A 12,429-nucleotide genomic window follows, 5' to 3' on the forward strand; every position below is an offset into this window, starting at 1 on the left:
GGGGGCACGGAGTTGCGTGGAGTGAGCCGGGACAGGTCATGGGGGCCCCCGGGCAAAGGCCTCCTGCACGCACACCCCATCCTGGTGCATCTGGCAACACGGGACCGCACCTGGCTGCTCATAGTGCAGCACGGCCTTGGCTGCCCAGTGTGCCACAAAGAGCTCCTGCTTGCTCTCCACGAGGTTGTGGGGTGCACAGCAGGCACCCATGACTGTGGGCATGCTGGTCAGGCCTACCTCCAGGTGCATCAGGAGGCACCTGAAACACGCCTTCAGATGGCCGAATGCCTGCTCCACAGTGTTCCTGGCCTGGTTGAGGCAGGCATTGAAGAGGTCCTGGCTCTCATTAGTTTGTCCCATGTAGGGGTGCAATAGCCAGGCCTGGAGTGGGTAGGAAGCATTGGCAATGATGCACGGGGGCATGGTCATGTCCCTCACTGGCAACTCCCATGGGGGGATGTAGGTGCCCTCTGATATCCCGCAGCCAAGCCACGAGTTCCGCAGGATGCAGGCATCATGGGCCCTGCCCGGCCAGCCCACACAGATGTCCATGAAACGTCCTCAGGCATCCACGAAGGCCTGGAGGACGACAGAGTGGTAGCCCTTTCAATTGATGTACCATCCCTGGCTGTGTGGTGGGGCCTGGATGGTGATGTGGGTGCTGTCCAATGCACCAATGCAGCTGGGGAATCCCAGATGTTGGAAGCCAGCCATGGTAGCATCCACATCTCCAAGGCGGATCAGGCGGCACAGGACGATCCTGTTGATGGCGGCAACAACCTGTAGGGGTAGAGGGCACAGGCATCCATTGGTGTGTGGTAGCACATGGGGGAACTCCCCCTCCTCGTGGCCCCAGTCCCTGGGGCTCCAATCCTTAGGAACCCCTCCCCAGGACTCTGCCATGGGTGTGTGGCCCCAGGTGCCTTACCTCAAGGAGGACAACCCCAATAGTGGCCTTCCCCACACCAAACTGGTGGCTGACTGAGCGGTTGCTGTCTGAGGTGGTCAGCTTCCACAGGGCGATGGTTAGTAGTTTCTGCAGGGGGAGCGCGGGCTGCATGCAAGTGTCCTGGTGGCAAAGTGCTGGTGCCAGCCAATGGCACAGCTCCATGAACGTGGCCCGAGTCATCTGGAAGTTGCAGAGCCACTGGTCATCGTCCCACTCTCTGAGGACAACGTCGTCCCACCATTCTGTGCTGCTGGGGTACTGCCAGAGGTGACGGCAGGGCTGGAACAGGGGGTACTACTCTGGATGCACCATGGGGGGAGCCTGCAAGAGGCTGACCATGATGGCCTGCGTATCCCCATCTGTGAAGTGCTGCAGATCCATGGCAGGCAGTGGTGTGGTGGCTAACCAAGGCTCTGTCGAGTGCTGCACTGGAGGTCACAAGCAGCCATGGTCCTCAGCATGTGCACAGTGGATGTGTTTGAGAGAGGCCCTTTAAGGGGTCAGCTGGCCCATGCTCCAGGAAGAGCTTGTCGGCCGTTCAACCCTGCCCTCGCCATTTCCTGCTCCCTTATTTTGAAATGAAGCTGTGGCTGTGTAGCCGCTCCATTTCAAAATGACGGGGCATCTTTTCGATGTTCGATCTGTGTTTTGTGTGTAGTCACTTCCATAGTGCTCATTTCGAAATGGCTGATTTCCAAGTGATGAATAGGGATAACCTCTTTTGACATCACTCCCTAGTGTGGCCACAGCCTATGTGTCATTACGGTACTATGTAGCTAGAATGTGAATTTACAAATTGCCATGCTGGATAAAATTGATAAAGGTGCATCTAATCAAGCATTCTGTCTCTATCAATGGGAAATGCAGGATGTTTCAAAGGAAGGTGTAAAATCCATAACTTTCTTTTTTAGGTTTTTTTTTTTTTTTTTTTTTTTTTAATTTTACAAACCTGCTTGAGTACTACTATACCCTGTGGGAAATTTCGTTCTGATTTCAGATAATAACCAACATGCATTACAACAGGGGGTGAGCAACTTTTTACATCAGGCATCACTTTTAATCTCACAATTTGCAGGGCTCCCCACCTGCCTAATGCAATCCAAACTGACAGAAATTTCGGGTATGCTTGTATGGGGAAAAAAACAAAAACAAAAACAAAACCTTTTGGCATATGTAAGAAAATGAGTCTGTAGAATGTAACAACTATTAATCAGCATATAAATGTGAATACACAGACATAAAAACAGTAACATATTTTAACATTTTAATAGGATGGATGAGTCTGACACCCACCAAGAATTGTGCTGCCCCTCCCTTCCAAAATTGCATGCCTCCCCCAAGATGGACCGCCCTTCACTTTGCTCACCCTTACACTACAGCATGATATATTATTATGGTCACTATTATTTTATCCTTGCTAATAGAATTGTTGCTAGATTTGGGGAAAAAACCTATCAGAGGCACACAATTATCATAACTGGGTATATAAAATAAGTAACTGCATGGGGGAAAAAGGCTAATTAGAGGATTTGAGTCTAACAAACGTGCAGATCTAATAAATAGGGACAAGCACTTTTAAGGAATTTTGGTCCCAAACCACTACTGACATTATTGGGAATTAGGCACCTGAAGTATCTTAATAAAATTCCGGTCCTGTGTGTACAAGTTAGTCGTACATTCCTGCAGCTGGATTCTTTAGCACGGTCTCCTGTCTTTGTATAAAATATATATTAACACAACTACTGTAAAACAACATATAGGACTGGATTGTAACCCTCCCTCAGTAAGGGGCAAGGCCTTGGGGAAAAGATGGGCAGGTGGTGGGGCAAGTGTCTTCAGTTTTGTTCACATAGAACGTTGGCTACCCTAGTGTGCTGCTACACTCTTCAGAATCTCCACGGTGCTGTGTGATACAGCCTGTCCACATGGTGGTTCTGCTCCCAGAAGACACCATGCCATGAGGGAGTCATCAGGAGGCAGATTTATGGAGCAGACTGGGATTGGAAACGTGCCTTAGCACCGCCTCCTCTGAGGTGAGTGGAGCCTCTTACAAATGAAGCACAGATTCTCATTAATTTAGCATAGATTTGCTAATGCTTATTTAAGTTCAATTAGTGTTGTACTTACGAAAAGCCAGAAATTCAAACATTTATTTCAGTTGGTACACGTTTAGCTTTCAGCAACTTAAGGCAAAATATTGAGGCGTTTCCATTTGACTACGAAATTATTTGTAGGAAGAATGACAGATATTCTATAAATATCTCAAAAAGGATTACAGAATCATTTACCTGAGTATTTTCCTCCTTTATTCCTTCTGACAAAGCACGTAGTTAGCAGCAATAAGGTAAGTAAAGCGATGGCACACATCAGTCCAATAAACCAGCCTTGCGTGGAAATTCCCTCATAAATGCCTGCATAAGCTTTGTAAAAGGAGAGAAGTAAAAACATTTAAGAAGAGGAAAACAGAATATCCTGAGAATAAAAAGAGGATTTAACATTTTCTGAAATAAACCTGAAGTGCACCAAACTATCGCTATTTACTGCTTTAACGATTACAGTCAGAAGCAACTACTATGGGGACTGTACCCCACCCTGCTTCCTCCCATCCCTGCTCCTCTCATGCCCCACCCCTTGCCTACCTATGCCCCTATCCCTTCCTCATCCATGTCCCTCTGCTCCTGTCCCTTCTCCACCCATGCCTCTCCCTCTCCCAACCACTGCTCTGCCCCTGCCCATCTCTTCCAATGGAAGTGTTGCCACTGTACTCAGAAGCGGCATGGTTCTCATGGTGAGTTTGTCAGGGGTGATGCAGAGAGTGCATGCAGCTCCCCCCCATGCACTCCTACGCATCACCTATGATTTCAGCCTAGCATTTTCAATGTAAGAAAAAAAAATAAACAATCAGAAACACTAGGTACAAGAACTAATGTTCACATTTAAGGGAAATAAGTGTCTGTAATACAATAGATGTAAGTAATTCCAAAGGAGTATTTGATTCAGAAGATTAATGCCAAATAGGAAAGTTGGACAGAAAATCAATAGCCTCTCATGCAAGCAGTTTTGCAACAGAAATAGAGTTAAAAGTGTTTAGGATACATGCAAACTGCTCAGCTAGCCACACAGACTACCTGAAATAACACCTACCCAATTAAAATGGCACAGTAGCAAAACCTGTAAATAATATGTATGGGAAATATTTACATGTCATTATTTACCCTTGAGAAAATCAAATACAAGGCTGAATTGAAATAGGTATGGACTCATTTCTGCTCCTATTGAAGTAAATAGCAAGAAGAGGCAAATATTTCAGTAGTTAAGTGTTACACTTTCATTGCACAACATAACATGTAAAGTCATTATTCCTTGAAAAGTTAAAAATAAATCTTGTTTTATCACAATGGAGTTATCACCCTAAAGGGTTTTGTTTCTCACCTCTCTCCCTCGTCTCAATTACATCTTCAAAAATGCTATTGTTATCAACCCAATTCTTAGTCACTAGACGAACTGTATATTCAGTTCCAGGCTCAAGTGCCTCAATGGGGTGAAACTTTTGGGTGGGATTTACTGCTTCTGAAATCTTCCCGATCCCTTTACCTATGAAATGTACATAGTCAAATCACATTGATTAATTCTATTCATTGAATAGCTGGACTTTGAAATGCACAGTTACAAACAAGTGATTAAAATATACCATACATGGAGGGTTTTTTTGTTTGTTTGTTTTTTTGTCTCTGTATAGCATGTCTAAATTTTTAAGGTATACAAGCAATAAAGTAGAAAAACATTTTCCATGTTTGATTTTATTCTTCAGAATATCAAAGAGAAATATCAAACTGAAATTATCCTAAGATGTAAGAACAAATATTTTTAAATGTGTAGGATGAATGCAAATATGTATGGAATGACATACAGGATTATAGGTCGATTTTAACTAATGAAGGATTAATTAAAAAAACCACTGAATATGGCTTTGCTTTATTTACACGGTCTGTGGCTTGATCCTTCTTCCATTAAATTGAAGTAAATGGCATAAGACTAAGGTTAAGGTTACCTGTTCTGGCTGGACGTAACCCTGAAGGTTTCATCACATGCCATAATCGTTTACTAAAGATTAATCTTTAATTTCTGAAGATTCCAAGATAAACCAGGAGGGCTGGGAACCCTGAAGCCAATGCTATCTTGAAACAGATAATTACATCTGTCGCAGAAACAATTACTTGGGGATTTATATTCTAATTTTCATTAGACAATAAATGTCCATGTCCACATTTATTTCACATTTGTTGTGAAGCTATAAGCAAAACTCTCTTTTAGGTAAGCTTTATGTTTTCTTTTAAATTGATTTCCCTAAACAGTCTTTAAAATTTCTAAATTATTTTTATTTATATGAACAGTATTTGGAATAATCTTTTCCTGAATTTTCCAGCAAAGTCAGTCTTGCTCTCCTTTTGCTTTCAAAACTGTCACCAACATGAACAGAATGTTTTACCTGAATCCTGAATGTTTTATTATTTATGCTTTCCATTAAAAATCATGCTAATTGCAAAAGGAAGCAACTGTTTTTCACTGCAGCACAGATAGTAAGATTCACTTGTATCCTGGACATAATATAGCACAGGTTGAACCTCTCTAGTCCAGCAACATCCATGGTCACAAGTATCAGAGAGGTAGCTGTGCTAATCTGTAGCTTTGAGAACAACAAGAAGTCCTGTGGCACCTTATAGACAAACAGATATTTTGGAGCATAAGCTTTTGTGGGCAAAGACCCGCCTCATCTGTGGTCTGGCATGATTTCAGTTAGCTGGATGTCCACTTATCATGGGTGTGGCCAAGGTTTTCATGGTCCCATAAAGTCTGTGTGCAGCCACAAGTCTCTGCTGCTATTTAGCTCTAATTTATGCCTAAATGTCTTCTAAGAGCCCAGTAAGCAGTGCAAATGTTGGTAATGCTACTAGACAAAACTGACCTCCTGTGAGTCAACAAATTCTCTCGTTCGGCACTAGTCAGGTCCCAGGATGCTGGATTAGACAAGTTTAACCTGTATAAATCATACTAATGAGTCATAACTGTTCTTCTCTTTCAGGATTTTAAACAGTAATGCTTGCTAATATTACACAAGGAATGTAAAACAGAAGCCTCAGTATGGACCTGATCCAAAGTTCATTGCAGTCTACAGAATGGTGACGAGGGGTCCTGTGGCACCTTACAGACTAACAGAAATGTATGAGCATAAGCTTTCGTGGGCAAAGACCCACTCGTCAGATTTCATATATTCCTGTTAGTCTATAAGGTTCCACAGGACCCCTCATTGCTTTAGCAGATCCAGACTAACACGGCTACCCCTCTGATACAGAAAGGTGGTCACTGAAGCTAATATATTTTCAAATGAGGCCATGAAAGAACAGTGCCAGGTCTAGTGTTAAACACCAAAGTTTGGCAGAAAATATTAAAACCTAAGTCTCTTTACTTCTGTTCAGTTGCTTCATTTAGCTGGTCAACATTCTAACCTCAACTAAAGAAAGGGACTTTACAGCATAGCTTAAGAACTGCTCAATAACTTTGCATTTATAACATGGACAATAAAGCAATGTTACAAAAAGCTTTGATTAGGCCATGGTTGATAGCTGAGGCAAAGAAAAAAGAGATTAAGCATGGAAGAGAGGTACTTAAAGGATCTGTAGATGGTAAGATTTCCAAGGCAAGTATACATATATCACAATAAGCACTTAAATTAGTAAACCATTGGGAAATAGGCAGAACATGTGCAATTACAATAATACTGATGGTGAAGCACAGTACATCACTCTATCTAGTGGTGATTTTACAAAATGACCTACATAAAAGTGAGCTTTTTTTTAATCAAACTACAAATTAAGTAACAAGACAGTACAGGTAAATTGTAATTATTTATAAAATGAGGATGTTAGAACAATGTGTTTCAAAAAAAGCTAATCATAAAATAAGAAATAAACTCTGCTATGTAAACTTTAATCCTGTTGGTCAGTAAAAGCCATAAAACATTTACAGATGTCAGACAGACAAGGTAGTCTATACAACAGTTTGTATACAGCATAGGTCTGATCTTGCAGTTCTACCCACTGAGATCTTGAGCCAGCAAAGTACCTAAACTTGTCCTTAACTTTCAACATGTGAGTTGTTCCACTGAAGTCAATTTCTTTAAAGCTATAAATGTGCTGAAATGCTTTGTGGGATCAGGGATTGGATGTTTTGCGTTATTGAGCTGGGGAGATCGGGAACAACGTTTTACAACACAGATTCTACAGGGCCTTTCTTTGATATTTACTATTGTAATGCTTTATAAAGGATTTTCTGTATCTTAATGTATAACATAAGAATCCAGTGTGGATTGTGGGTGGGCACAATTTCATTCCATGTAAATCTGGTCTGCATTATAAAACTAAACGCTGTACAACAGTGTTTCTCAACTTTTTTTGTTAAAAAAAAACCCTTTTATAAAAAAAAAATATGTATAAGTACCCCTGGATTTCTCTCATGCACCCTTCAGTGTACTCTGACCACCAGTTGAAAAATATGGTCCTAAAATAACCTCAGGTCTTTAAAAAAATGCCATTCAACATTCCCAGATTGCTGTACCCCTTTCACGAGTCAGATTTGTTTTGCATACCACCAAGTTACACCTCATTTAAAAACTGCTTACTTACAAAAACATGCAAAAATATCACAGAAGATTGCTACTGATGACTTTCTACCATCTTGTCAAATGCATTAGAATAGAAATATTGTACTTACACTTCAGCATAAGGCTAATGGAACAGTAGAAGCAAGTCACTGTGGCTACGTCTACACGTGACGCCTACATCGAAATAGCTTATTTCAATGTAGCAACATCGAAATAGGCTATTTCGATGAATAACGTCTACACGTCCTCCAGGGCTGGCAACGTCGATGTTCAACTTCGACGTTGCGCGGCACCACATCGAAATAGGCGCTGCAAGGGAACGTCTACATGCCAAAGTAGCACACATCGAAATAAGGGTGCCATGCACAGCTGCAGACAGGGTCACAGGGCGGACTCAACAGCGAGCTGCTCCCTTAAAGGGCCCCTCCCAGACACAGTTGCACTAAACAACACAAAATACACAGAGCTGACAACTGGTTGCAGACCTTGTGCCTGCAGCATGGATCCCCAGCTGCCGCAGCAGCAGCCAGAAGCCCTGGGCTAAGGGCTGCTGCCCACGGTGATCATAGAGCCCCGCAAGGGCTCGAGAGAGAGCGTCTCTCAACCCCTCAGCTGATGGTCGTCATGGCGGACCCCGCTATTTCGAAGTTGCGGGATGCGCAACGACTACACGGTCCCTACTTTGACGTTGAAAGTCGAAGTAGGGCACTATTCCTATCCCCTCATGGGGTTAGCGACTTCGACGTCTCGCCGCCTAACATCGAAGTTAACTTCGAAATAGCGCCCGGTGCGTGTAGCCGTGACGGGCGCTATTTCAAAGTTAGTGCCGCTACTTCGAAGTAGCGTGCACGTGTAGACACGGCTTGTCTGTAGGAACTTTTAGACAGTACTGATTTTACTAGGGTTTTTTTTTTTTGGATTCTTTTTGTTTCTTTGTTTTTTAAAATTTAGCCTGGTGTAAAACTAGGCAAATATAGATAAGTTGATGTGCCGCCTGGAAGACCTCCATATACACCCAAAGGTGCATGTACTCCTGGCTGAGAAACACTGTTGTTCAAGCCCCATAACAGACAAACAAACAAACAAAAACAAAAAACAAACAAAACAACTAATGGGCAATTAAAGGAGGTTTGGTACAAGGAATAAAAGAAAATATTGTAGAATCCTGGTCATAGAACCCTGGAAGGTCAGGGAGCAAAGACATACAGATAAAGAAATGGTCACTCAATATACTGACAGGTCATTAAATTGCAGAAATTAGCTTGAGAAAACTGGAGTCAGTTAGTTAGATTTTAATCTACAATACAGGAAAATAAACTTTAATAATAAACACATACCATTAGCATTTTTCATCTCCTCACAACTACTTATCTGCCATATCATGGGGTTGACATGAAAACTGAACTGCAATTTTACAGTATTTCTGTTGGGCTTAGAGACTTACAAGAACAGTAGAACACACCTTTATATTGAAGCCAATGGAATAATGAGAAAAAACTCCCAAGAAAAACCTCCCCCAAACTATAGTTTCAGTTCTTCTAATGTTAGCACATCTGTTATAAAATTCACTTATTAAAAACAAATGATGGGCCATCTTGCAGTTGAATTACAATCAAAGGTAATATATTTAATTTATAACAGCACCTGTCTAAATACATCTTTTGGGAATAAATGGAAAGTTAAACTATACTTTCATTAGTTTTCCTCCATTGAATGGTTATTAAAAGCTTATAAATATGCATCATAATTATAGTCTTCCTTCTGGGTTTTCTGTTCCAGAAGGTAGTTCATACTGATTGGCAGGTAATTCACAATTAGTCTCACATCCTTAGTATCCATTAGATGAAAATTACCTGCTTAGTTCAACACTCAGGCCATCTACCTTGATTCTTGGATTGTTGGACTTTTGCATTCAGCGCAGAAGAGAGGCTAGCTCATGTTGTCTTATTACCACTTCTGTTTCCCTTTGACTCCTTGGGCAGTTTTACTGGCTTAAATGTAATCACCCCATCCCACCTACTAAACTGTACAAAGGGTTCACTTGCTGATGCTTAGCATCTTAGCTGAGGACAAGCCGTTATGTATTATCAGGGCTTGCAGAGTTGCTCCCAGTTAAATGTGCAGATAAGCAGTGTGGCTTCAGAGGGCAGAAACTATGTTGCTGCAGAAGAGGCTTCCTGGGGAGTTTCATAAATGATGGGGTAGTGGTAGAGACCTGTCAATCAGGCTGGTTGTAGTTCACAGAATGATTTTATTAGGATGCTGTTCTGTATGGTTAAGAAAATGGCATTTTTAGTCCTTCAGAATGCCTTGCGGCAAAGGAGAATTGAGTAGGATCAGACCTCGTGTTATGATCAGCTGCTATCGTGATCTTGAGAGATGTCACAAAGATTAGTATTCTCAGCAATAACTTCTGTTTTATATGCAAGGATTTTTCATTAACACTTCGATTTTTGTATGTACAGTGATAACTGCAACATGCATAATTCTGTATCTTCTCAATTCCACAAAACACTGGTGGCTCTCATGAAATTTGGCAACAAAGATATTTGAGAGAGGTGTCAATATACTAGAGGAGGGTTTAAATCTTTTTAGGACTTTCTAAAAAACAATAATAAATGTAATGTATACTGTTTTGTGGGGCTAATTGCACAAATAGCAACAACTTTTTATGTGAATAGTTTTGGGAGGACCTAGTCAACTCAGTGACAGTTTAAGAAATGAAGCTAACTTTAAAAGAATAGTCTCTCGAAACAAAGACAACATGCATGCTTTCATGGGGTTGAACTGAAATAAATCTACTAAATTTGATCTGAGATAAAATCACAATATTTAATTAACTCTGTCTTTAAAGATAAAATACTCCAAAAGCCGAAAGCTAAATCTATACATTTTACACCAGAGTTCACAGTTATCACAGCAGAGCAAAACATGCTGATCTTAAATCACAATTTGCTAATCTACAATTCATTTTAACATCTAGCTGAAAAAATATAACGTTGAAACTTCAATTGTTACAATTTATTTTGTAATATAATACAAATGTTACAGAATGCTAATAATTTCCAACATTACTAAAATTTTTCTGCTCAAAATGATCCCTAAAATACATATAACCTCCCCCCACCAAAAGGAAAATAACAAAACACAAACCTCCAACTTTCTGGGGGGAGGGCGAAGTTGATAACACTGATTATCAAAATGATTATTTTTATGTGTGACTGTGAGTGATCTTTTTCTAATCACAAAGGGCCTTAATCTGAGCTGTTGTGGAAAGGGAAAGTTCTCTGGTTCCACATGACTCTTCTGTGCAACTCAATAGATGGCAGTTTCTGGTCTTGTCTACACTTGACCCCAACTTCGAAGGGATATTAGTCAGGGAGAAGGGATATTACTAATGAAGTGCTGCGGTGAATACGCAGCACTTCATTAGGCGAATCCCACCCACCCCCCAGCAACTTTGACGCTTCAAACTTCTAAGTGGTGGTATGCGTGTAGCCCGCACTACTTCCAAGTCCCTTTACCCTTCAAAATTTTGATATGCAGGACATTACATTTGGGGCCTACTCCCGATAGATCATTGGTTAATAGTGCTAGATTTGACGCAGACACACAAATTAATTTTTGGTTTTTGTCTGCAAAGGAACTCTGTGGGCATGGTATCTTCTGACTGAAACAGGGCTTTGGGCAAATTAAGAATTCTCTCCACCCCAAGACTTCAGAAAGCTGCTGTAGCTCTTCAAGGGATAAGGAGATGCTTCAGCACAGCAGGTTTTCCTGCCCCTAGCCCAGCCTGTTCATTTCCCTCTTCAACCTGTACTGTGATGCACCATGGAAATGTCATATGAGGGAGCCTTCAGACCTGCCTCTCTTTACAATGAAATAAACAGCACAATCTACTCCACAGAGAGTAACATGCATCAATTCAAATATAACATAAAACAAACAGGTATAATAATACAGCTTTAACAAAGCTATTATGAAGTCAGATCTAATATGCCAGGAGCCAAACATGATTGAATCTATATTCGCAATCTACCTAGACTGTTGTACTTCTCTGAGGTAGTGCATTTTCCAAACCCCACAATGCAGCCTGTGACAGTTGGACAAACTAGAGTAATAGGAGCTCTGGAAGCCCTAAAATAAAGAGGTAATTTTGTTTTTGTCTCTGTTTTTGTTTTTTGTAATGGAGCACAGTTGAACACCAACCAATCAGAGCATATAATGTTATTTTATGGAATCTCATTCCACAGGAGAATCACACTTTAAATCTGGATAACTTTAATTGCTGTACTTTGACTTGGGAAAATGTTCCATTTTTTTGAGAGACTATGGCCGTATCTACACGAGCCCAAAACTTCAAGTTTACTAATGAAGCACTGAAATACACATTCAGCACCTCATTAGAATGCCGGCAGGTGCAGCACTTCAAAATTCATGCGGCTCACTGCCACACGGCTCGTCCAGATGGGGTCCTTTTCAAAAGGACCCCGGCAACTTCGAAATCCCCTTGTTCCTATCTGCTGTTAGAAACAAGGGGATTTCGAAGTTGTCGGGGTCTGTTTGAAAAGGAGCCCTGTCTGGACAAGTTGCGTGGCAGCGAGCTGCTTCAATTTCGAAGTGCTGCAGCTGCCGGCAATCTAATGAGGCGCTGCATACGTATTTCAGCACTTCATTAATAAACTTCAAAATGACCATTTGCACGGCCATTTTGAAGTTTTGGGCTAGTGTATAAGTAGTTTATATAATTTATTTAACTGAGATAACTACAAGGCTTATTAACTTCTGAATTTTGCACACCTCCCTCACGTCAAGAAAG

The 12,429-nt window shown here is 41.3% G+C and overlaps 1 protein-coding gene across 5 annotated transcripts in view; it reads right to left on the reverse strand.

Annotated features, from left to right (window-relative positions):
• Positions 1–12,429, reverse strand: part of CHL1 (cell adhesion molecule L1 like) — a 200,602-nt gene that overhangs the window by 14,256 nt on the left and 173,917 nt on the right. For 4 of the 5 annotated variants that reach the window (XM_075004833.1, XM_075004829.1, XM_075004832.1 and 1 more), the window contains one exon: positions 3,238–3,369. In XM_075004833.1, the coding sequence (XP_074860934.1) occupies positions 3,238–3,369 (132 nt within the window). Of the gene's footprint in view, positions 1–3,237; positions 3,370–4,381; positions 4,544–12,429 lie in introns of all 5 variants that reach the window. The other variant, XM_075004834.1, reaches the window with a different exon arrangement.

This window comes from Carettochelys insculpta, chromosome 11 (assembly GCF_033958435.1).
Source record: "Carettochelys insculpta isolate YL-2023 chromosome 11, ASM3395843v1, whole genome shotgun sequence".
NCBI classification, from domain to species: domain Eukaryota; kingdom Metazoa; phylum Chordata; order Testudines; family Carettochelyidae; genus Carettochelys; species Carettochelys insculpta.